A 25,995-nucleotide genomic window follows, 5' to 3' on the forward strand; every position below is an offset into this window, starting at 1 on the left:
ACAGAAGCAGGAAAAGAGCCGAGGAGAAAAAGGGAGGCAGGCACAAACACAACAGGACTCTGTCAAAGCAGGGCTCTCTTACCTGGGAACAAGGCCTGATATGGACCAGCAGCCTCTTTTTCCAGCTCCAGGTCTTTCTTCTCCACGGTCTCAGGTGCCTCTTCCTTTGGAGGGATGGCAGGGGCAGGGGGTGGAGAGGCGGGGGGCGGGCTGGAAGGATGGGAGCTGGGGGTGGCGGGGTAGGAGTAGGCTGGCTGCGAAGGTGGCTCCTCCATCTTTTGGATCACCTCAGCTTTGAGGACAGACACGGGTGAGGCCCTGGGAGAGAGGGGAGGTGGACTCACAGCCTTGCTGTAGGATGTGGAGGCGCTGGGAGACAGCACAGGTGGTTTTCGGTGCACCAGTCCCGGGGCAGAGGAGGAAAGGCCTGATTTGGCACTGTCCAGGCTCCGTTTTGTCACCTTCTCCTCCATATCCACACGCTGCTCGTTTGCCTTCAACCTCTCCTGTGACAAGAACAGAGTAGAACTCAGCACAACATGTGGAAAGTGGCAGTGACCTACCACCAAGCAAGAGCAAAACAAGGTCTTATCAAGTATGCAGTGGAATAAAACACATCCCCAGTGCAAGACCATTTGAAGACCAATCTGATGGAGGGTGACACTGGATTTACAATAGCTTCATTATGAATTCCCAGCTCCAGGAATCATGAGAAGGATGGCTTAGCTTTCGTTTGCATCCAAAGCAAACCAGTTCTATTTCCAAGCCTCCAGCCTAGCAAGCACACATGTAAAATGAAGCCTGAAAATCAGAGGACCACTATAAAAATGAATGGGTGTAGAACACCCAAATGAAAGCTCATGACTTCCAAAACATTTTCAAGAATGGGAGCTCTCTCCAGGAGCGAATTGTGACTGCTGCAAGTCCTGCAGCTGCTCCTCTGAGCTGCTCAGGAGGTTTGGAGGTGACCAGGGATGAAACCACTCAACTATACAGAGACATCCCATGGGAAGGAATCTAGGTCACACTGCTGCTGCTGGGGACCTCTTCTGACAGCACTGCTCAAGGGCTCTACACCAAACACCCCCCCCCAAAACCCATTCTAACTGCAGGATACACCAAATGCTTCATATCCCACAGACCAGGGCAGAATCACTCAATGCATCCATACCCTTGAAACACACTTGCCATACAGGCACAGCTGCATTTTCTCCCCAGACACTCCAACTTCAGGCTCGTTTCACAGCCAAGCAAGAAGTTCTTGAAAACATACCACGAGCTGGGCACTCCTCTGCAGCTCCATGGCGTGGGCTGCTTGCTGCTGCAGGATGTACAGCTCGTGCTGCCGCAGCAGCTGCTGATGGGAGAGGAGCTGGAGCTGGTGAGCGTGCTGGAGGGAGCTCCTGGTTGGGGGGTACATGGCAGGCCACAGCGGGGGTGCCCGGTCCATCAGCTCTGCTGTGGAGTGAGCAGAGATGCAGTCAGGGAGGCAGCAGGGTAAGGATGAATAAAGGATTCAGGATCACTCAAAGCAATGGTCTCTACAGTCCCAGAGCACAGAGGATGCCAAACACTGGGCTGTGCAGAAATACAACCAGAAACCAGAGAGGAAAGCGTGCTGTTTTCCCCTCTGCAGCCCCAGTCACACCACCCCTGTGCCCCAGGGCCACTGGACTTGCTTTGCTCTCCAGCCCTTGGTTTGATTTCCATGCCTGAGCCTATGAATAGATTCTCCTAACCAAGGACTCAAACTCTGCAAGGTCCTACAGGGGATGAAGAGCCACTGCTGAAGATGATATGTTTCTATCTCCAAAACACACCTAATGAGAGGCCCGCTCACCCCCACCCTACAGCTGTGGCTGCTGGTCCCCACAGGTAGGTATGCACCTCTTTGGCCCTCTCCAAAATCTGTTTTCCCCACAGCTGTCAAAGAATGGTCCTCAGGCACAAGCTCACATCCTTACCAAAGTGTGGCAGGTGCTCGCTGGGGATCACAACAAGCTGCCCTGACTGTGGGTCTCTGGCAAACTGGTAGGCAGAGGGGAGAGCTCCCCCCATGGCAGGGGGGAAGCCTGGAGTCATGCCCTGGTGCAGGGAAGGGTGACCAAGTCCTGGAAGAAAAAACACCGAAATCACAACTCAAGAGATGCAGACCAGAAGTCATCTACTGCTCTGAAACACCTCCTTCCCTTTTCTCTGAGCTCATCAAACAGCCTCACTGGGCTGTAGCAACACTTTTCCCTGGATTTCATCGGTGTGAACACCCTCTGGGCACAGCTCCCTCCCAGGGCACTCACCGTAGGGATGGCCAGCCAGCCACATGGAGGGGCTGCCAGTCCTGGGGAGCCAGGGGTGGGCTGCCAAGTGCGAAGCGGGGTCTGCAGACCAGCGCCCGGAGCCCGCCAGGGCTGGGCCTCCCGTCACCATCAGGTTGGAGTTCAGCCCGTTGGTGGAGCAGCTGGAGGGGTGTATTCGGGCAAAATCTGCCAGCTCCTTGCTTTCTCTGGGGATGAAGGAGACAAGAGAGACACAGTGAGACAGGGCTCGAGGGATGGAGGAGCCCAGGAGTATGGATCAGCCTGCAGAACCAGTGTTTACAAACCAGGGGCAGTCACTCAAAGAGAGCTGTGATGGAGGTGTCACATCTAGAATAAAACAAACCATCTCTCCAGCCCTTTGGAACAGGCATGGATTTGCAACTGTTTATTAGGATTGCTCTGCTGAGGACTTAGGATCTGCCTATAGCTCCGTGTACCCCACTCAGCATCCCTCTCTACGCCAGCAAGTTTGGTACCTACACCAGGATGGATGCAATCCTGTCTCCTCTTTGGACTGGTTGTCCCTGGGCTCAGCTTGTGACACTATGGCAAAAGATGTCACCTCCTTCCAGCCCTCACCTGAGCAGCTTCTCCTGATCCCGCTCCAAGCGCCCTGCCAGGAGGTGGCTGTCCCGGTGGCGGCTCCTCTCGTCCCCACAGTCATCTTCAGAGCGTCCGTGCCCTAAGAGACAACCCAGCACCATCAGACAGGAGAAATGGCCTGGAGAAAGCTGTCCCCTCTCCTCTGGGCATGGAGCAGAGTACCTGAGAGCCACTCTACCCAAACACCAGTGTCCCCAAGGATGTTCCAGTATCAAATCCTGAAAGACCATGCAAGGCTCTCTGAGTGATCAAGATATTCTCACTAAAGCAATATTCTCTTGGTAGCACCCAAGTGCATGTGTTTCAAAGTTCATGTCTCCAAGACATCAAGAGACTACTTGCCACGCCAGGCTGGTCTCCCAGGACAGCACAGCCACCAGCCTGGGAGCAACAGGACCAAAGGGACTACTGTGTTGGAAGTCAGTGGCAGATTTCTCACCCCAGCAAGAGCCAAGATGCAGCTAAATCCTGCATCAAACCACATAGTCCTGCTTAGGACATCTCAGAGAGTGGAAGAATTTTATCTCTGCACTTTCTGAAGCACTTTCTGATCTTGTAAATTAGTCTGGGAGCACTGAGTATGCTCTGAATGCCTGTCCCTCTGCAACAGGCTGAACCAACAATACAGACCCTCACAAAACCAGCACGCTCCACTCCACAATTCAACCATTACCAGGAATCTGCATCCCCCTCGAGACATGCAACAAGAAAGGGTCTGATGAGGCAGGAACACATATGGCAGATGAGGGCAGGAATCCAAAAAGGAGGGCTGGATGTTTGGCTGGAGAAACCACTTGTCCACAATCAGCACAGCTCTTGCAAATACAGCCTGGCATGGTAGCAGCTGCATCTGCGAGAGGTTAAGGAGGCACCTCCACAGGAGCAGCAAGCAGCAGAGCCTCGCTTGGCTCTGCCAGCATCAGGTATTGGGGCCACCCTTCCCTTTATCCAAGATCTTCACTCCAGCTGCCTAATTTTAAGCTTGCTTTTCTCCCTAGTTTATTCCTTAGCTTCTTTCTTGAATGCTCATTTTTCATACAATTCCCTGTTGCCCCTCTCTGCACTATGCTTTGGTGATACGCTCCACTCCTAAATCCCAGCCCTGCCTGCAGAGAGCACTCAGCCTCGCAGGACTGCACCCCAGCAGCCCTTCCCAGGGTCCTCGCTCTCCTGTCTGGATATGATTTGGCACATGGGAAAACATCTCGGAACATCAAGTCTATTCTGCTGACAGGCAGTCTTTTCAAGGAGAGCTCTAGTGTGTATTTCCACAAACCTGGACAGCCCATGGGTTTTTTGCTGTCATGTCTCCAATTCCCTCAGCTTTTACTGTCAGAAGGAATCCAGGAAAAAGACAACATCTCTCCCAGCTCCTTTCCCCAAGGCTTCTTCACGGGCTCCAGGCAGAAAACAAAGATGCTTTAAAACCTGGCACACAGCTCTGCCTCCCAAAGGACTTTCCAGGGTCACCACGTCTCCCTCACAGCCTGCCAGGACACCACGTGCAGCCCAGCCAACCCCAGCCAGCCGCTCCTTGACTCACTGAATGATGTCCCACACAGCCTCTGTTGCTCACTTTTACTCCCCAACCACCACAGCACGGGGGCTCACAAATCCCTCTGGAGCCCAAACATCTTCCCCTGTCTCTCCGCCAGCATTCCCTTTCCACACCCTAGCCCAGGTTTTTCCCCTTTAGAGCCCCTTTTCCTCTTTCTTTCCGCTAATCAATGCCCAGCTGTCTTTTTGCTGTCAGCAATATGGAGCAATTCCTTGGAGAGCTTACAGCCTCCCTTCCTTCCTTGGCCTAAGGTGAGTAGACGCCCTCCCCCAGTCTTTCATTAGAAACGCGTTATTCGTTATTTTATCTTTGCTCCTCCCTCTCCCATCTACACTCCTTGTGCTCCATTATTTCTAGACGAGTTTATCATTTTTTTTCCAACCCCCCAATCCAAACACAAACACTGAAGGACCTCAAATTCCCACCCAGCCTCCATCCCACCAACGGGACAGTCCCTTTTCTGGACAGAACGATGATTGTCCAGACAGTGAATGATCATTCTGTCTATATATATGAACATGACGCACGGACTGCATAGAAAAATTCAATCAGTTATGCATGGAGGAAAGGCTTAGGTCCGTTCCCTTGACAACCAATGCCCAGTACTAAATACTTGCATTTTACTTGCCAAATACTACAGATTAGGCAACTAAAGCCTGCTTTCTCCTTCTTAAAAGGTCTAAACATTCAAGCACCGTCCACTCAGCGCAAGCAAGCTAATGTTATTAGACGAATATCTCCTGGCACACAAAGGGGGGGCAGCATTTGGGGGGCGAGAGGAGGAGAAAAGCAGTCTTGTTTTCTGTCTGAAAGCCAACTGCATCACTTAGCAACGAGCCCAGAGGCCTGCCAGAATTCAACCCTTGTTTGCAGCCTTTTAGTTCGGCTCAGTAAATTACATTTAACGCAAGCTGGGAGCGTCTGGGATGATTGAACGGCTGAACAAACAGCTCCCTGTGCTGCCCACGAGGTCCTCGGCCAGCTCCTGGCTGTAGGGAGGGCACTGGGAGGGGATGGGAATGGGGAGAGGGGGCTGCTGCCTGAGGGAAACTGCTTCTTGCCACTGAAGTTTGGGAGAGGCGGGCAAAGGCAGAAAAATGGGGAAAACAAGGGCTGAAACTGGAAATCTGACCATTGCTCGCCAGCCGCTCGCTTTGGCATCGCTCCTTGGCACAGCAGAGCCCCGTGCCAGGCAGCCCCCGGGTGTTATCTTGCTATACAAGTCAAGCAGAGAGCTAAAATCTCCCTGGCGCCATCCCACTCCTGCCAGCACCATGGCTTAAATCAAAATCATGAGATTACAACACCAGCACAAAGGTGGTTCGAGAGGTTTCTCTGTCACTCCCTCTGCTAATGGATCAAACTCATGGAGCAGGACTGTCCTCAGAGGTGGCCAGAGGGGACAGAAGTGGGGACAAGGGGACAGACTGCCTCTTGCACAGAGGGTCTTGCTTCCCACTGCGGTTTACAACATGTCCTTGGCTGGCAAGGGAGGCAAATGCAGTTGAAGATGACAAACTCAGTTCATGGCACACAGCCTGCACTGAGTGGCTGCCCTTCCCAGGGAACAGATCCTCCAGGGAAGCCCTGAAACAAGCCCCAGGGAACCTACCTTTGATGCTGCTGAGAGACAGCGAGCGATCCCGATCTGCCAAGCTGGGCCCCAGTTTGCTGCTGCTGCTGCTGCTGCTGCTGCTGTTGTCCTTCTGCCGGGCCACAGCCACAGCAATGCCCACAGGCAAGTGCCTCACCTCCACCTCGCCCTGGGAGCCGATGCTCTCACGGCCGAAGGATTTGGCACTCTCGGGTCTCTCAGGGTCCCTCTTTAGCTGCTTCGCAGGCTGCTGCAGCAGCAGCTGCTGCACCTTGGAGGCTCCCAGCTGTGCAGAGTCCAACTTCACGTTGCCCAAACCCCCAAAGGGGCTCTTCTTGCCACAGGTCTGCCGGGACGCCGTCTCCTTGGCAAAGCTGCCGCTGTACTTGATGAGGCTCTGCATGGCCGAGCCTTCTCCGTGTGAGGCAGGGTGCAGGACGTCTGCGGCGCCCCGCGAGCCCACCACCGAGGACCGCGGCAAACCGCTGGGGTCAAGGTAGACCTTCTTGGCCTCCTCCTCCACCCGGCTGACGTGGTTGTGCTGCGCAGCCAGCACCGCCATCTGCGTGGTGGCAAAGTTGCCCATCTCAAAGGGCTTCCACTTCTGCTCGGGCGGTTTCAGCTGACCATGGTCGAGGTGCTGCCGGGAAGAGTCCAAAGTGCCATAGACCTTTGCTGCTTCTTTGGAGCTGGATCGCTGGAAGCGGTCCCGCTCGCAGGGGCGATGCTCTGCCTCTGGACTCGGCTTCAGCAAATCCTTGGAGGCCAGGAACTCCCTGCTCTCCGGAGAGCCCAGCCCCGGCCGGTTGAGGAAGGGCTCTGAGGTGACCTGTCTCTTCAGTGCCATGGAGTTCGTCCTGATCACCGAACTCTTCTCTCTCAGAACCTCCATCCTTTTGGCATCACTGTGACAAGGAAAGTCCTGGGACAAGAGTGTGCGGGAGGCATCTGCAAGGCACCGCTCCGTGGGTGACTGCAGCACCCCCACCTTGCCAAGGTCCTTGTCCTTCCCCTTGTTGTCACGGGCCTGGGAGGCGATTTGGATGGGCCCGCTCCTCTCGTCGTAGGCTTCGACCGAAGGCACGAAGGTGGGGGCGATTACTTTGTGCTCCCTCCCCAGCTCCTTGGCCGGTGGGAAGATGGTGTACATGCTGGAATGGACGGGCTGCGGAGGGAATGTTGTGGCTGGCGTCATCTTCCCCGTCTGCGAGGGGTGTGGGGATGGACAGCTACAGGAGATGTGCAAAGCGCCCACAGAGGGCAGGAGGGGCTCCCCCCGCTTCAGCCGCTCCGCGTGGGCGTGCGCAGAAGGCCTCATGTTCTCATCGTGCCGAGCGGGATCCTTGGCACAGCGGTCCTGCTCGCCACCCAGGACCTTCAGCATGGGGTCCCCGCCGCCGTTGCAGTTGCTGAGGGAAGAGCTCTGCAGCGGGTTCTTGGACTTGGGCTCCCCACTGCCTGCGCCCCGATTTGGCATGTGCTCGGCCAGGAACGGTGAGAGACGCTCGCCGACCTTCACCGCCTTCTCCACCACGCTCACTTTCCGGTCACTGTCGGGCTTGGTGTCCTGCGTGAGGTCGACCACACTGCGGGGTCGGGGCTCCTCCTTCGGCTTGCTCTCCTTCTTGGCAAAGGGCAGGGACAGATCGCTCCGGCATGCGCGCTCCTTCCCACCGGGGTCTTTCAGGCCTTCTTTCGAGCTCTTGTGCAGCTGCCCAAGGTCCTTTTCCCGGAGCAAAGTGCTCGATGTGTGGCTGCCCATGGTCCTTGAGAGGGGAGGCTGCGGGTGCAAAGCGGACTGGCCTGCATGGCTGGACAAGTAGAATCCATCTGCAGAGTAAAAGCAACGAAAATTATCACAGGCTTTCAACCCCTGCAGTCCTACAGAGACAGGCAAGATGTGGCAAACTAGGAAAAAATGGATTCAAGGATGTCTTAAACAAAAATGCCCAAGGCAAAGGAGACCAAGTAGGTTCTTCCTTGTGGGATGCACTACAGCCCTGTCTCATGCAGACTGGGGCTTCAAGGAGGGACCTGGCCAGCCACATCCAAAACCTTGGTACGGCTCAGCCCAGGAAACATCCCAGCTGATCACCCTGCTCTTCACCCCCAACACTCCAGCATCCAGCAGCTCCAGCAGCCAAACAAGCCCAAAGGACAGTGTAAGTACCCAGGGGTGACCGATGGGAAGGGCACACAGTGTCCCAGACTCACCTTTCTGTGACTCAAAGAGGCTGTGCTGTCCCAGCTGGGCCAGGAGTGGACTGCCGGCACTGGGAGGTTCGAGGTGGCTCAGGGGAATGTACGATGGGTAGAGACCGTTAGGCAGATGGGAAAAGCCTGCAGAAAACGGGAAACAGAAGAGGGAAACATGTTTTATCCCAAGCAGCACGCTGCCTTGGAACGAGCTCCGCAGGAGCACAGACTGTTGTGGCTGTCAGTCCCTCACACGCCAGGAGCGGCGGTGGCGGCGGGGACACAGGCGGTGACACACAGCACACACAGCCCAGGGCAGGGACCCCTGCTCAGGGAGCCCACCTCAGGCACTGACCCCCACTGCGGGTCCCCCAGCTCAACACGGGCACCTCTGTGGGGCTCCAGCTCTGCAGCAAACAGAGCATGCTGCTTCCTGAGGAGAGCCTGACACCTGAGGGCTCCGTGACCAAACCACCTGGCTGATAAGATGTTTTATCACAAGTACAGCAACCTGTGGGTGAGAGCACTCCCCAACCTGCTTCCAGAGCCATCATAAGACCTTCTTGCCAGCACAGCTTTGCCAACACAGCTCATTCCCGCTGCAAGGCCTAGTACTGGCTACAGGCTTTGGGAAAATGAGAGCATCCTCCAGAGCAGCTCACAAAAAGCATAGTTTCATATATCCAAACTCAGCATCTTATCCCAGAGGAAGGCAAAACAGAGGAGAAAGTGACAACCACCCAAGAGCTGATATGAAAGCAGCATATCCTCACAACCCTGCTGCCAGTGGTCTAGATGTCCTGGACACTGGGTCCCTAGCAACACCCTCATGCAAATCGTCCTCATCAGCATTTCCTCAATGAACACAACCACCATAACAGTGGTAATAACACAGTGCTGGCTACAGGCAGCAATTCCTCTCCAACACTGCCACCAAACGACACCCGTGCAACACTACAAACCCAACCCTCCACCAGAATCAGTAGCCCAGTCCATGCCAGAATTTAAAAACTGAGTTAAAGCCATCAGGAGAATCTGAAGGAGCCAGTCAAGCCCTCTGCAACCCTCCTCCCTTACCCCGAGCCCGCATTAACAACCAACTTCCCCCAGATTCAACGATCCCACTGAAAGCAACCAGGCAACAAGTTTGTCAAGAGTCCAGCATCCAACTGGCTCAAAACAACATCACACCAAAACCCAAGGGGAGACGGAGAAGTTCAGTCCCCGAAGCTGCACGTGGAGCACCATCTGCGAGAGCTAGTCAATATTTCACATTATTTAGACAGCCAGGATCTCTTTCGCGTACATGTTTGCATCCCGGCATATGTGCCTCACCGACGCGGTGCTCCGCACAGCTCCTGGCCCGCGTCCATCACCCGACAGATCCCAGCGGCGTCACCCGCACACGCCAACCTCCAGCAGCAGGACCAGGGGAGCTGCTGTGCCCGTGCACTTCAACACAGAGCCCGTTCCCAGCAGGTAAAACCTGCTGCTAAACCCTGAGCGCAGCCCTGCAAAGGCGCTAAGCCTGTGCACACATTCGGGCCTCTCCTTGGTAACCCCAAAACCTCCACACCGAAGCATTTCCAAACACCTTTTCTTATTGCGGAGATGGAGAGAGCTGGGTAGAACCCAGCTTAGCTTAGCTGTGAGCAGCTCCACTCCACGCAATAAACGCCTCGGCCGTGTCACTGTCACCGCTCTGGCAGGACTGGACTGGCAACAAGCCAGCATCTGGAGCAGGAGTGACACACTTCCAAGGGAACACGAGTCCCATCTGGCAGAGCACATGGCTGCAGCATGGCAAAGCCCCTGGAGCACTCCATGCCACACCAGCCCGGAGGCTCTGGCCACAGACGTCCCCACGTGAGCCCCTTCTCCCAGGCAGACGTCAACCCCAGCTGCAGCTGCTCCAGCAGGCGGAAACACCAGCACGGGGATCCCATACTGCAGACACCACGGTGCACAGATGCCCATGGCATGTCCCCACTCGCACGTGGTGCAAGGACATGAAGCCACCTGCAGGGCTCCAGGGAAGGGACACACTCCAGCACTGCCATCAGGCAGAGGGACACCTGAACACAGCTGAAGTTATTGATACCCAAAAGGCATTTCAGTACCAGTTACATCCCTGGTGCTATGAGGGTATCTCCCTGCTTTTGGCATCATATCCTGCCCAGGGATAAGACAGGCTCAGTCCAAGCTCCAAATGTTCTGGAGATTCCTCCCCAGTCAGCATCATCACATCCTCCTACAGTGACCCAGCCTCAGCTTGGAGCTGCACAAGCAGGATGGGGGAATGCAATGTGTCCAAGCTGGGGACAGGTTCAGATGGACAGGTTGGGAACCTTGCAGGGCAGTGTCACCATGCCAGCTGGGAAACAGCAACAGAATTGAGCTGATGCCACCAGCCAACCATCAAAGCCACCTCACACCTCTTCCCAGGAACTTCAGAAGCCCACAACTGGTGTTCCTTGGAGAGGCGTAAGCACATCCCAAAGCCCTGCAGGTGGAGAAACTGAGGCACAGGCAGGTGCAATGACTTGGTGCATCATGCAGCTGACTAACAGCAAAACCAGAGAATCACTCAAACGCCAGTCTCGGGTCTACCAGCAACACTGTTTTTTCCCTTGCAAAGTGCCTGAAGAAGCTGCACAGGCTGTATTTACCTGGCTTGTTCCCTGCCAGGAACCAGAGCTGGAGTAGGGAGGAGGAATCTGAACCACAGCTTTCCGAGGATGAACCCAATGCAAATCCAGCCTCGAGGCACTGCCAGAACATCTCTTCCTCCGTACAGCCCTCCAGCAGCCACGCTGACAGGCTGCTGGCGTACGACTCACACAGAGCCCAAAACCTGCTGCCCCAGTGCCCTGGGCAGGACCTGGAGGTGAAGCTGCTCCTCCATGTGCTGAGAAACTGCAGGAGGCGGCCGCGGGTGAGTCGCTGCCTCCTTGGATCTCTGTGCCAGAAAGCGATGCCAAGGGGAGAAATTCTACCGCAGTGAGCAACGCACAGCTCACCCCAACCATGGGCATCTGCCAGGAGAAAGGGAGGGGAAAAGGGGAAACCACAACCATCTCCATCTGCCTGGGGCCAGAGTGTTTGCTGAACCAGCACAAGATCCGCTTTGCCCAGGGACACGCCGACAGGTCTGGGCAGGCTGAGCCACGCTCCTCCAGCCCAACTGCTTGCCCAGAGGCGGTCTGGCAACACAGCAGAGGCAGGGAGGTGTGAGGTGGCAACACTGCCAAGCCCAGACTGGCTGTACCCCCCCTTCCCTGCCAAGTTACACCACACCAAACACATGCGTGTGCCCATTAGCTCGGCCTCTGACCGCCTGGGAAAGGCACCACCAACACTTATCTCATGCCAGCAGGGACACATATGATCCAAAGCAGCCCAGTTCTGAGGGTAAAAGGCTTCAGGGCACAAAGATCATCATTCAAACCACCTTATCCCTATAGCCAGCAGCCAAAATGCAACCCCTGTGATGCTCCAGGTGGTGCAGTGGATGAGCACACCTGTCCTCCTCCTTCCCAGCTCCAAGATTATAAAACATATCTGTTTTGCACAATTGAGACATAAATCACTAAGGGCTGTTATTAGAGGAACTTGGCGGGCGCAGATGTGTCAGCCCACTTGAAAACATCTTCTTCATGTTTGCTCAGCTCTCCAAAACGGCACGGGTTTGGGGGAAGAGGTACGGCCTCGGGTGACTCACCACCGAGAGGGGATGTGACCGATGGGGAGATGAGATACCAGCGACCGCACAAACCACACACCAAACGTCTGGAGGCCGGAGGTCACGCTGGGGGAAGTGGGAGGGAAACAGACCCCACGTGCTCAGCCCGCTTGGGGTTGCCAAAGGTCCCTGTGAGGACGGAGCTGACAGAAAGCACCGCCAGGCAGAGATGGAGCAGAGGGGACTGCCACTGGTCACCAAGAGTTTTAAACCTGTGGGGCTTTCTCTAACTTGGCCCCTCACACTTCAGGTCTAAAATTCAGTCCCAGCTGGACAAGTCAGTCAAGCCTGGGTTGTGAAAGAGTCAGACAGGAGGAGAGCATGCTGAAGGCAATATGCTGGAAGTGAACATATCTCCCCCATGGACATAGCCCTGGCCAATGAGCCAGGCTACACGCCTGAGGTGACACGGGTGTGTGCCAGCACTGGGAAAGCTGCTCCACCCCTCCTCAGCTGTAGGTGACTGGCTGGCACCTTCAGCATCTCCATGCTGTCCTCCACACTTGCTGCCAAGATGCTACAGAGGAGACAGCTCACTTGGACACCCTGAAGAGTTATGGGCAGCAAGCAAGACCAACATGGACACACCGCTCAATGAGGAATTCACTCTCCCAGTCTGGTTCCATGTTTCCAAACTAACCAAGAGCATCAGCACACCAGAGAGAAGCAGTATCCACAAAGCCTTTGCTCATGCCTTGGGACAGCTTTCCAGTCGGGAAAGATATTTAATCAAGTCCAGCACAGCTGGACAACCCTGTTGGCTGGTGTGGGTTACCAGGTGACCACATGCACTGCTGCCGGCAAAGCACACCCTGAAGCTGAGCCCTGGGCACGAGCCATCCTTGTCTGAGAAGCCACAACCCTGGCACCGGAAGACCAGTAGCCTCCAGCACCCCAGGAGAAGTGAAGTAAGTCTCCCCCATCAGCCCCATCTGCCCGTTATACATTTCTGCCACTTATGAAATATTTCCAACTGCCAGCATCTCACCCCATCCTCCCTGGGCCATGATAGACAAACACATTGCCAGGACTCAGGCTGGCACCACACAGCGCTCTGCAAGGGGCTGTGGCCACAGAAGAGCCTGAGCTATAAAGCCTGACCCCTTGGACTCTCCAATCTGAGCCCAGCAAGGCTGGGAAACACTGCAGCGAGAATATGGGTTTATTTCCATGCGATGTTTTGAACTCTGGGCACTCAAGGGAGATTTGCAGCCCAGCTGCAGCCAGTTCTCAGCAGGCTGCTGGGCGCAGCACAGAGCAGGAGCTGCAGTCGCCCTTGGCCAGGAACACAATTACCTCTTCCCCAGTCCAGCTCGCAGTGCCTCACAGGCAGCCAACTGGGACAACAGTCCACACCACAAACAGCTGGATAAACGCTTACATCCTCCCCTCAGGGAGGGAGGGGAGGAAGGCAGGGAAGGTCCAAGCACAGTGAGTACCTTCCCATCACTGGCAGGACAGACACCACACCAGCTGCCTGTGCTTACCACCATCAGCGCATCCCTTATTCTCTCCCTGCAGAAGCAGCAGATTCCCAGGAAAGACTTCCAGGGCTCCCCCTCCAGCACACACCTCCCCATCTCTGCCCCGTGCAGCTCAGTGAGGCACAGCCGCAGCTATTCCTCATGCACACATTTATGGCTGCAAACAGCTGCGAGCCCGAGTGCTGACAGTGTAAATCTTTGCCACCTCCTCCCCTGCCTGCCGGGGCAGCTCCAGTGACACCCGAGGCACCAGAGCCGCTTTGACTCTGTGCCATGCACGAGACACCAGCGATACGAGCCCCTGAACATGCTGGGCTGAAACCAAAGCTCCCGGATCAGATGTGCCTGGACTCCAGCGGTGGCTGGTCTCTGTCCCCAGCAGCCACAAGCTGCTGTCACAATCCACCACTCTCCGCACCAAAAACCACCCCAAAAGCCATATTTACACCCCATGCCATGGGACTGGCAGCAGCTTCAAAGCACTAATTTACAGCCTCAATTCTCTGCATCCCCTGAAAGCCTTCGATCCCATCCCCGGGATCCAGAACAGCCAGGGCAATTTAACTCCCCATTTAATCTTCTAAGGGCCCTGGCGAGCTCGGAGACAGCATCCTCCAGTGGGGGGTCCGCACTCCCACACTTTGCTGGCTTGAACAGCGCCGCGCCGCTTTCCTTCAGCTGCAAAAATCACTACCTTAAAAGCCAAGACGAATTCTCCCTCCAGCTCAGCACAGCTCTCTATTGTTTCTTTTAATTTTATTTTATTCCACGTGGGAATCAGTGTCCAGGCTGCTTTATTTTTAAGTGGCTCTTGCTCAATATTTACTATCGCTCGCAGCTGCGTCAGCACAGAACACTGCGCGCTCGCGCCGGGTTTCCGACCAGCCCTGCTGCAGCCATTCCCCCCGTGCCAATGCCATGCCATGATTTTCCTGCCGTGTCACCCTACTGGTGCATCACCAGCCCCCCACAGCCACAGGACACTGAAAGGCAGGGTGTGAGCACAGGGGTTGGGGGGGTTCCCTGCTTCCATGGAAATAAATATCTTAAGGCTGAGCCCTGCCGCTCACCTCCTCACCCAGGAGCTGGAACAGCCCCAGCAGCCTGGAGATGGCAGAGGAGGAGAAAATGGGAAGTGGCTCAAGGGACTGGTGTTCACGTCTGGTTCTGCTCCAATGTCCTGGAGATTTAGTTTCCACCATGCAACAAAACAATGGCAAGCCAAGGTAAGCCAATGCCTCAGGAAAAGGACACCAACAAGACACTCTGAAGATCCCCCACAAGGTCACCTCCCCATTAACAGCATCTTCATGGGGACAGCAAGAAGCCACCCAGGTGGGGACACAAATCACTCTGGCAAAGTGAAGGTGGCCTTTCCTCACACTGGAGGGATCAAGATGGAAACCATCTCAGTGGGATTCTTGACATGATGTGCAGCCAGTCCACTCAGCCCGAAACACGGGGTCTGGGAAGCAGTGATCTGGTCCCATGCTAATCCTGACACTCAAACCAGTGTCAATGCTCCTGGGTCACGGCCAGCTGCTACAGCAGAAGCTTCTCCCACATGCCCCCAGCCTGAAATCCCCCACCACACTGGATGTCTCTCCTTCTTCACTGGCATAATTAAACCTGACACCCCAACTGGGGTCCAGCAAAGTCTCCAGGCCCCCACTACACAACCACACAGCTCTCCTTAAACAGCAAAGAGTGACATGGCGAAGGTCTTCAGCTGTACATTCAATAAAATGCTGTATGGAAATTGAAAAAAATAATTAATTTTAACTCTCAAACTGATTCGTAGAATCCCCAGGAATGCAGAACCTAGCTGCTAGACTGCAGTCTCACCTTCCTCCTGATTTTCTAGTATAGCATAAAAAAATGCCTTTTCTCTGGTTCATCCTTCATCATGTTGAAGATTCTTTAGCCACTGGTGTCCAGCACATGGGTCCTAAGGCTGACTCTGCTTCTAGCACTGGATGCACACTTTTAGTACAGGTGCTCCCCCTCCTTCCTAAGCACAGAAATTTAACCCGCCCCATTTTTATAAAATGTATTTTTTTTAAATCACCCAAACTCACTGCAGAAGACAATACAAACAAGTGAGCCCCCCCGCCTCCCTGAGCCCTGCCCGCATATTTAACCAGGCACTGTCCTGCCTTCATTAGAGAAGAGCTCGTTAGAGCTACAGGAGCTCAGTGGGGAAGGTTATTGTGGGATGGCACTGATGCTGGTCCCCACATCACCTGCACCAAGTGCCTGCCAGCAGCAATTAAATCAACCTTCAAAGAGAGATCCCAGCTTTCCCAGCACCATTAGCCGTGCCCTGGAGGGAACACGGTCTATTTTCAGCCACAATGACTTAAGATCAGGTCACTAGCAGGTTAAATGGGACTGTGCAGCATCATCTCCCTGCCCTCCCATTGAGAAATTTAACTCTGCTGTGTGATGGGCAGCACCAGCCCTGGACACACACCAGGTGCCCACGGAAAGGTAAATGCCACCTGCCTGCTCCTCTCCTCTGCTTCCCATCACTGGCCATGGACACCCACTGCCCTGGCTGCCTTACCTCTGTGTGGGGTGGTGAGAGGGGGTTCACAGCAGGATCACCCCGGGTTCCTCCCAGCCTGTCCTCCTGCCCAGCACAGTGACAGCTCACGGCCATGCCCAAGGCCAAGGGTGTTGGGAGAAGCCTCAGCACCCCTCATCCTGCAAACTCAGGCCTGCACAGTGCCAGACCAGGGCTGCTCATCTCACCCCTTCCTCCCAATGGCCCAACTGCAAGTCCCCAAGCAGGGGACTGCCCCAGGCCACCAGTTCCACCAGGGTTTCACCACAGCCACCAGAGAGGTGGCATCTCCCCGCAGCAGCTCCATCTGCTCCACTGCTGGCTCCACCACCAAAACCCAACCAGCCACCCCACCACGAACATCTGGCAGGGAGGTGGCAGCTGGATGTGGGTTTGTTTTGCCTCCCAGGCTCCTGCCAGGCGCAGTCAGCACGAGCCGGGATGACTCAAAGCCCGGGAGACGCAGCCTCCGCCGCTGCTTATTTTAAACCCTCGTCTGCAAAGCGGCTGCTGCGGCTCGGCACCTCTCGGGGTGCTTGCAAAGGGGGTGGCACTGCAAGGCAAAACTGAGGCACAGCCCCACGATCAGACCTGGGCAACACATCACCACTGCCTGTGTGATCAGCAGTCACTGAGCTCAACACAAGGGGCCAGCAGCAAGAGGGGATCAGCTCTGAGGAACACACCCCAGCAAGGGGTGCAGCAAGGACCCAAATGAATTCTTCAGCTCTGGCTTCACGGTTCCCCTTGGATACAGCATAGCCAGGACACAGTCAAGTGCACGATGAAGCTCGATGCTCCTGCATGTGCTGCTCTGTGTGCCACAGGAGTGAAGGCATCCCGCTCCCAAAGCCCAGCACCGACTTAAACAGCATCTGCAGGGACTGAAACCACGCTGGGAAAAATTCAGAGACGGGCTGCAAGCATTTAGGGGTGGAAGAGAGGGATCCACACACAGATCACAATCTCGTAACAATCTTTTCCTTAGGAAACCAGGCTCAAAAGCTCAGCCTCTGCCAAGCCTCTCCTCGACACCACACTCAGCCTTTTTTCCTTCCAGATGCTCCTGCCCTTCCCACACTCTCTTGAACATCAGCCCATGCCACCTCTTCTGCACCAAAAAAGCAGTGAACCATGAAGCAAAGGTGTATCTGCAGCCAGCAAACGCCCAGGACCCCAGACCTCCCCACTGCTGATAATGAGAGATAAACGCATGGACAAATATTATGGCAGTAAGGTTTAATTCCTGATGAATTATGCAAATCCGTATTCAAATTGAAGCACAGCCCTTGGGCTCTTGACAAATTGCCAAGCTGGCCTCGATGACACCAGGCAGGGACAGCCAGCCCTCCATCAGGTGAGGCACTGCATGGGTGCCCTATATATGTACATACACACACGTACGTGCTTGCACATGTCACCTAGGGAGACCAACGAGTACCTGCAAGAATGCTTCAAGAGTGACTTTTGCACTTCTCCTTCCTCCCAGCTATATTTAGTGTGTCCAAAGAAGGCCACAAAGATTTTGTGTCTTCCACAAGATGGAAGCAGCTTGGGGTGATGGCAAGATTCAAAGCAGGACATGAGATAAAATCCACCATGTTCGGGTGATAGGAGGGGAAAGCCTGAAACAGTTGTGCCAATATGACTGTCAGCCCTGAAGCTGAGGAAAGGAAGATCTGTCCACAAAATAGTCACAGAGAGGGCTCATCTGATGAAAGTAGGAATTTCCGATCCCACACAAACCCCGAACATCCATTAAAAGTAGCAGAAGAATTACTGCTTTGTGTCACTAATCTCATTACGGAGAAAGCCCTGCTGCAGCTCCGGGATTGCAAAGGGAAACCCCGGCACGCTGCACACTCCAGGAGCCTGGCACAGCGTGCCCTGCCCATCCGAGCGGAGCCGAGGCTTCCACAGGCACCCCGGCGAGCTGCCTGCACCCTTCTCTACTCACCCGCCCAGATCTCTACTCGCTGGAGCATTATCCGCGTAGCCTGTGTGTGACACGGCGTGTGGGATGTCCCCACACCCAGCAGACCAGGATGCAAACACCAGGATGACACACACTGCCTGGCGATAACACGGGAGCCGCTTCATCCACACACAGCGACGGCACTGCCTGCGAGCAGCGCGCAGCCCAGTCCCTCCAAAACCCTTCCTCCCCAGCACAATGGCCACTACCGTTAATATTTTTAATTATTTTTTCATTAAAAGCAATTAAATCAAAAGCGTTAAAAGCATATTCAAGTCACAAGGAATTCTGCTGAGAAGGGATAAGGGCATGAAGGGAATTAGAGGCAAAACATCCAACTACCGAAGGTAAAAAGGACTCTTTGCTGGCAGGGATGCATGAGGATAAAGATGGAAGAAGGCAGAAGCAGGAGCAACCTTTGCAGAAGTTGCCGGGAATACAGCTCCAGAGAGACAGAGCTGAGTGCCCTAAAATTTCTGCTATTCCTCTAAAAAGACATACTCCCTCCTTAATATTGCTTCTTCCCCTGCTTCAAGCCCACCATGTTTGGCTTGCCTGCCTGCATCCAGCTCCCTCAAAATGGCTCTTTGGCCACTGCTACGCCGGCAATAAAATTTATTCCCAAGGTCACTTCAATCCTTTTGCCACTATTTCAATCTGACTGGATTTAAACAAAACCCAGCCTCAGACATACAGAGTCCCCCCCCTCGGCCCCTCCTTTCTGCCCATCACTCCCCTGATTTAGCGCTGCCAAACTCTCAACTACCTTTCGCTTCCCATAACCGTCAGCAGCAACAGCTGGAGAGGAAAACGGGAGCATATTGTGCACCCAACAGCTGATCCTGGCGGCGTGGGGAGCGAGCCCAACTGTCTCTGCCGCGGTGCTGCCGCGTCGGGGGCTCCTGCCGCGCGTCCCCCAGCCAGCGCCCACGGGGACACAGCTAAAGGGGCTGTGTGGCTGCCGTCCCCCTGGTGTTTAAGAGCTGGAGAGAAGAGAACAATAAGCAAAGCAAATAAACAGCACAGAGGGACGGCGTCGGTGGGTGCGTGGCGATGCCTGCGGACATCCAGCTGTGGCATCCCAGAGCGAAGCCGGCCAGTAATGCGGGGATGGGAGGAAACCCGGGGGAGAAGGAAACCGCCAAATCCTCGTGGCGAGGGTGAGGCAGCCACAGTGGAGCGATCCCCTCCCAAACTTTGGTTTTCAAAGAGCATTCCCAGCTGGAAAAGCCAGCGAGAGGCTGTGCAGCTGGACACAGCACTGCTCCCTTGCCCCGGCTCCAACGGGCAGGGAACTCAGGGCTGCCCTGGGCTCCTCCATCCCGCCTGCATTTTCAGGTTGTTCAGGGCGCAGCGTGCTCTCCGTTTCAGCAGCGAGGCTGAACAAAGCACTCCCTTGTCCTCGGCACCTCGATCAGGCGATGCTGGATCGCGTTACCTAACCCAGACCAACATCTCCTCGTCCCGGCACAGCAGCTTTCGTGTCAGCACATGCCAGGCTGGCCCCGATTCCCTGCACCACCTCCTGCCTGGAGCTTTAACTGGACCAGTTTAGTACACGGTGAAAACACACGGGGCCTTGTTTGGACTCGTTGGGTGCTAACCCCAGCTCGGGGAGGTGATCCGACACCCTCGCGCCGGTCGCAGCCGCGGCCCAACCGCAAGGCGCTCACCTGGAAGGCTGCCATAATGACGTTAATTCCCATTAACAATGTTCATTTCCATATTCATCAGAAGATGGTGAAATGACAAGATGGGGGGTTATTTACTATATAATTATAAACTAATTTCAGCTTTACCCTGGGTTATCCTAGGAAGGAGATCTAAAATTTCCCTTACGAAAGCCCTACTCTGCTAACCACGTCTGCAGTGAGATTAATTCCCAGCGATTTCCATTTCTCCAACAGCTGTTCTGCTGGGAAAGAGCAGGAGCTTGTCCCCAACACCAGGGACCTGCCCAGTGCCCCATGCCACCCCCAGCTAGGATTTCTAGTGCCGGCTCTTCCTCCAGATCAGATTTTCTCTGGCACACCATCAGTCAGGGATGGGACCCGTGGTTTTCCAACCCTACCAAGGAGACACCCTACTGGGTAGGAGGCAAGGTTTGCTCCAAGTGGGAGAAAGGCTGCTAGAAACCACACTAATAAATGACACCTTTACCAGCCTTGTGTTACCAGAGGCAGGGACAGACTCCGGCCCATTCACCTGGGAAGGTGTTGGAAACACTCACACGGCAGAGGATCCCACAGGACCTTGCTCCAGGCAAATTTACATCACCACATTGGCCCTTGGGCTCTTGTCCACGTTCCAAGCCCAACATCCCTACCAGCTACCACTGCTTGCAATGGGCACTTCAACAGAGTATGCAGAACAGGCTGGACAGTCCTTCCCACTGCTTCTGAAGGATGGAAATGCAACCCCACAGCCCACCAGGACATTGGGAAAAATCACTGGGACATCAGAGAAACACAGGAGCTCAGGGTGGGAGACTCCCAAAAATGCACAAATCCACCACCATTTCTGCCCAGACACTGTTCCTGCCTTCCTCCCAGCCTACGAGTTGGCTGCCAGCCCGTGGGAGCTGCAGGGACATCACTCCATGGCCAAGCACTTCCTCCACCCTGGGGGATGCCGGGTGTGAAGAGCAGAGTGTGACGGGACCCAGCACAACATCGCTGCCCAGCACCACCTCCCCGAGCCCCACTGGGACAGGCACACTCCCTGCTCTGCCTGAAAACACATTTCCAAAAGCAGGGCCCCAAGGGAGGGGAGGCATCCTCCCAGGCAGATCTCTGCACTGTCCGCATTCCTCCCGGTGTTACACCGAGCTCCTGCCCCAAGGAGCCCCCCGCACCACCCCTTGGGCGGGCAGGAAGGGGGAACCGCGATTTCAAGGGCCATTAAACACCGATAGTATTTTCCTTGCAGCATCAAAACAGAACCAAAAAAAATCATGCCGAACCACGGGCAGAACCCTGCTGCTGGTCCAGGAGCCATCGTGCCCCAAGAAACACAGAGGAGTGGAGCACGGACCGCTGCAGCACCCAGTCCATGCTGTCCCGGTCTCTCTATCAGCGAAGCAAGTTTAGCACGGATGCAGTTTGATGAGTGAATTGTGCTCCACTGGCACTGCCGAGAGCAAAGCCTCCTGCAAAATCCGCGGGCTCAGCAGAAGCACCATTTTGCCATTATAAGGATGGCTACAGTGGGATTTTGCTGGCACAGCAATGCTGTCCTGGGGGATGGAAGGGTATTTTTATTTCTTTTCCTATGCTCCTACCTGGCCCAGCTGTCTGGAAAACTTCTCCCCGGGCACAGCAGGCCTGGAAGCAAGGACAGTCTTCCAATCTGCTTTAAATCCCTGCATTTGAATGCACATGCTAATGTGAAGTAGGAAAGCAGGGAAAGCAAAATCTCTCCCCTCTGTCTGCCCGCTTTCCACCCAGCCACTGCTCTGGAGCTGGATTAGTCAGCCCTGCCCATACTGGTGTGTCCCTTTTCCCGAGCACTGAAAAGTGTTTCTGAAGCGTCTTTTAATGGAAGAGGCTGAGCGTCCTTTTATATAAACACAGATCTGTTCCAGCAGCCCCCCCACCACCCAAAAAAGGATACCTCAGCACAGAGCAAAAACCACATTTTTATTAATTACTATTAATATTATTTTAGATTTGGAGAGTTATCTTGGATATGGGTGATCCTTGCTCACACACAGCCCCGCTGCTGCCTGGCAGGGACACAGTCCCAGAGCAGCCCTTCGCAATCGCGTCTGAGGGAGCCTTTTCCACCTCCCCCAAAACACAGATCCTGCCAAGAACAACACGCTCCTCCGGGATGGAGCCGAGACCAGGACCCAAAGACAGTGGCACAGGGAAGGTGCAAAATGATAAACCTCTGTATTTTGAGCTGCTGCAGAGCAGAGCGAGCCCTTGCTTTAATAGACTCAGCTGCCTCATTCCATCGATTGCTGCCTTTTTTTAAGCCTTCCAGCAAGCTCCAGGCATGAAATTCCATTGCAAACAGTCCCTTCCCTCCTTTATCCCTCTGCAAGGCCCATGGGGGGAGCACCCCGCTCCCCTCCTCGGGGATGGGGAGATGGCAATGCCCAAGAGTACAGGGGGGACAGGGAATGGCATCCCCGGCTCAGCTCCCGCCTTGGCCTCCAGCTCACTCCTCCCTCCTTGCGCTTCCAACAAAGGGGCTTCTGTCCCTGTCCTCCCCCCGTGGAGCAGAAATCGCTACCATGGAGCAGAAATCCCCCCGAGAGGAGCCGAGGGTCCAGGGGTCACTGGACACAGCCCAGGCGCCCGTACTCTGGCGCTGGGGCAGAGCCCGGCTGCCGGAATGAGCAGAAGGTACGGGAAAAACAAGGAGTCGGTGCCGGCCATAACTGGATTCTCAAATATGGCCAATAGTGCTATTTTTACAGGGGCGTATTTATTTTCAGAGGACGCTGGGACGGATTCAAGAGTCTCTTTCTTCAGCCCGGCGGTATTTACGGATCGGTTTGAACTGGCTCTATTTAAAGGCTTTGCCTCCTGCCCACTTTTCTTAACCCCTTGCACAAGCCTTTGCATTCCACCCCTCCTAAAAACAAAACAAACCCCTAAAAAAACACAACAACAAGGAAAAAAAAAACACCAAAACCACACACCAACAGCACTGCAAACGAAAAGCTACAAAGGGTGCCTTGGTAGCAGGAAGCAATCATCATTTCAGGCGATATTGTTAAAGCCGTAAAAAAACAACAACAAAAAAAATATCCCTGCCTATCCCACTGCTGCGGTTTAATGGGAGTTTCGGCTGTTAATTGTACAGATCCTTTTAATGGAGTTTAGCCTGACTTGGAATTGCCGTGACAAAGCTGAGCTTTGCGAGGATCGTGCCGGGGAGCGGATGGGGAGACCGGGCACCACTGAGGTGCAGGGACAGGCATTTCAAATAACTCCCAGAAAGAGGAAAATAAAAATAACTTTAAAAATAAAATAAGAACACAGTAAAAAAGAATTGGAAGTATAACACACTCCACTCCCTCTGTGAGGGGACTCAAATCTGAGGCTTTCTCCCAGTGTGGTAGGAAAGCTCCCAGACGGCATCACTGAGCTTGGTCAGCTTGGAGAGGCCAGAGCTCTGTGCCTCCCTCCTGACCTGCCTGGATTTCAGAAAAGGAAACCTTGGGAGGAGAAATAAAACTTTAAAAAAAATTACCCAGTGAAAAATAAGAGTAATTTTTAAAATTTCCAAGAACCCACACTCTGTTTGGCCTGAGATTGTCCAGATGCATTTTTGCTAAGATCACATTCAGCTGCAGTAGGAGGTGGAAGAGAGAGGAAAAAAAATAACCAGGGGGGGAAAAAAGGGAGGGAAAAAAAAGACAAAAGGGAAGGAAAAAATAAGGTGTTTGCCCATGTGCTTGGCTTCATAGCCCCGTTCGCTTTACACCTCTCCTCTTAGCACCTGGGAAATTGGCACTGCCACCTAGTCTAAAACTAATAAATCTTTTTCCCTCGATTCAGGCTGCTTCCTTCTCTGCAGATGTTGGCAATCAGGTTTGCAAATTTCAAAGTCATTCATCCCGGGCGGCTGGGAGAAAAGCAGGTTTATTATTGCAAAACCTGTCACCCTCCCAACGCCTAAAGTAAACTCCGAGTCACCTCTCCACGCCCAGGGGAAAGAGAGCGGAAAAAAAAAATTAAAAATAGAGCCAGAGAGGGAAATCAAACGGTCAGAAATCCCTTGTGTCCTCCTACAGGACTGTGGGCAGGAGAGAGCGGCAGCGTCCTCCCAGCAGTGCCGGACTCTGCGAGCCGCTGAGAAATGGAGCTCGGAAAAGGGGAAAAAAATGAAAATCCTCAAAAAAAATAAAGTAATTTAAACAAATAAATAAAAAGCTGACTGTGGGAAAAAAAAATAAACTGCGTATATTTCAGCGTCTAGTTTTTTGTTGGTTTTTTTGGGTTTTTTTTAATGGATATACAGCCGTGGGGACCCTAAGGATGAAGTGCGTCGAGAAGAGGGAAAAAATTCAAGGAAGGAGCAGTCACTGCACACTTGCATGGAAGCTTTGTTCGCGAGTTTAAAAAATAAGAATTTTGAAGGGAAAAAAAAATTAAAAAATAAAAGAAAAGAAAAAACAGCATCAAAACCAGCGGTGCCGGCAGCGCTACCCGGGGGCAGCGGGACCTCAGCGGGACTCGGGCTGCACCGGGCAAGAAATCACCGAAAGAGCCCCATTTTACCCCTTTTTCCCAGCCCAGGGATGGTTTTTTTTGGCTGTCCGGGAGCGCAGCGCCGGGCAGCGCAGTCCCGTCCCTCCGCAATCCTGTCTGCGCCTCTCCCAGCTTTCCCGAAAATCGGATTTATTCCCCGGATTTATCCCGCAGCCGCCGCGGAGGGGATTTTCCTCAGTGCCAACAAAACCGTACGCTGGAAGGGGGGACTTCTATCGGATAGGCGCGATTTTTTCCCCTATTCCCTTATTTTTTACTCCATTCTCTTATTTCTCCACCGTCACCCTATTTGTTTTCGTACTTCTTCCCCATTCCCCTAATTTTTTTCGCCAAATCAAAACCACGCGAAGCAGAAAACACTTGGGAGGGAAAACACGCGAAAAAGCTGCGAGCACATAAATGTATAATTATCCTGACGGTATTTATATTTTGGGGCGGTGGGGGGGGGGGGTTAAAGCCCGATCCCGGGTTCGCCGCCCGCGGAGGGAAGGCAGGGAAGGCGCGGGGGGTTCCGCGGAGCCTTACCCGGGTGGGAGTGGAGGCTGATGCCCGACGCGAGGAATTTTCCGGGCTGGAGGGCGGCGGGGAGCCCGGCAGCCATGGGCCCGGCGGCGGGGGCCAGGCGGCCCGTGGCTCCCAGGCGGTGGCTCTCCATGGCCAGCCCGGAGAGCAGCGGAGGGGGGCCGTGCACCGAGCGGGGGGGCCCGAAATCTCGGCCATCCATCATCCACTCGCCGGCTTCACGGAGTCTCCCGGATCGCTGTCGATGCCCGCCACCACCGCCTTCCCGCCCCCCCCCCCGCCCCCCACCCCCCTTCTCCTCCTCCCCCAAAAAATCAGATGGTTTTCAAAAATAAGGCGTCCAAGCGTCCCATGGCGCGGTGCAGGGAGCCAGCCCCGGCGCGGCGGTCTCGGCGCTGCCTGCGAAGGAGAAAAGAAGGGGGAGGTGCGGTGAGCCGACATGCCCCGACACCCCCCTGCTCACAGCCACCCCCAAAAATACCCCCCAAAACCCACCCTCAATCTTCCCGGAGTGGAGGATAGAAAAGGGGGAAAAAGCGGGGAGAAAAAAAAAAAAATCTAAGGAAAACTTGTGGCAAAAGGCAGGCAGAAAAAAAAAAACTAAGTACTTAAAAATAATATTTTAAGAATTTAAACTTTTGTCCCTAAGAGTTACATTTGTCACGGCCGCAGCCCCGGCCGGGCAGGGCAGCGCCCGCCCGCAACCCGGGACCGACCGGCGGGGACGCGGCACCGCACTTCGCCCCGGAAAACAAACACACAAATCCCAAAATAACAACAACAACAAAAAAAAAAAACCCACCCAAATATTTCTTCTTTTCCTTTCTTTCCCCACCTTTTTTTTTTTTAGTTCTTTAATTTTTTTTTTTTATTTTCCCCCTCTTTTCTTTATTTCTCCCCCGCCGCCGGCTCCGGCGGCGGCATCTCTCCGGCAGCCGAGTTTCTCGCTTCTTTTGGAGCTCATTCCCACGGCTCCAAACCACCGACTGGGCTTGTTGTTTAGGTTGGGGTTTTTTATTTTTCCTTTCTGCAGCGCCACTTTCACTCGGGAAAACAAAACCCGTATTAACGTTTCCCGGCACAGCTTAAAAAAACCAAAAAAAACCAACCCAACCGTATACATAAAACTATCTATATTTGTACTCGCAGCCTGATGAAAGGCTCCACTCGCCCGCTGTATTTTGTATAGCGAGAAGTAACAAACAATGCG

The 25,995-nt window shown here is 54.2% G+C and overlaps 1 protein-coding gene across 3 annotated transcripts in view; it reads right to left on the minus strand.

The window, feature by feature from the left end:
* TNRC18 (trinucleotide repeat containing 18) overlaps positions 1 to 25,046 on the minus strand; it is a 54,358-nt gene extending 29,312 nt beyond the window's left edge. For all 3 annotated transcript variants that reach the window (XM_077786893.1, XM_021549493.3, XM_031506163.2), the window contains exons 1-8: positions 24,789 to 25,046; positions 8,288 to 8,413; positions 6,092 to 7,903; positions 2,898 to 3,000; positions 2,298 to 2,503; positions 1,965 to 2,111; positions 1,274 to 1,458; positions 83 to 506 (exon numbers count right to left, since the gene is read on the minus strand). In XM_077786893.1, coding sequence (XP_077643019.1) covers positions 83 to 506; positions 1,274 to 1,458; positions 1,965 to 2,111; positions 2,298 to 2,503; positions 2,898 to 3,000; positions 6,092 to 7,903; positions 8,288 to 8,413; positions 24,789 to 24,990 — 3,205 coding nt within the window. In that variant the 5' untranslated portion in view covers positions 24,991 to 25,046. The remainder of the gene's footprint in view (positions 1 to 82; positions 507 to 1,273; positions 1,459 to 1,964; positions 2,112 to 2,297; positions 2,504 to 2,897; positions 3,001 to 6,091; positions 7,904 to 8,287; positions 8,414 to 24,788) is intronic.
* Positions 25,047 to 25,995: the final 949 nt, after the last annotated feature.

Source organism: Lonchura striata, chromosome 16, assembly GCF_046129695.1.
Source record: "Lonchura striata isolate bLonStr1 chromosome 16, bLonStr1.mat, whole genome shotgun sequence".
In the NCBI taxonomy this organism is placed as follows: Eukaryota; Metazoa; Chordata; class Aves; order Passeriformes; family Estrildidae; genus Lonchura; species Lonchura striata.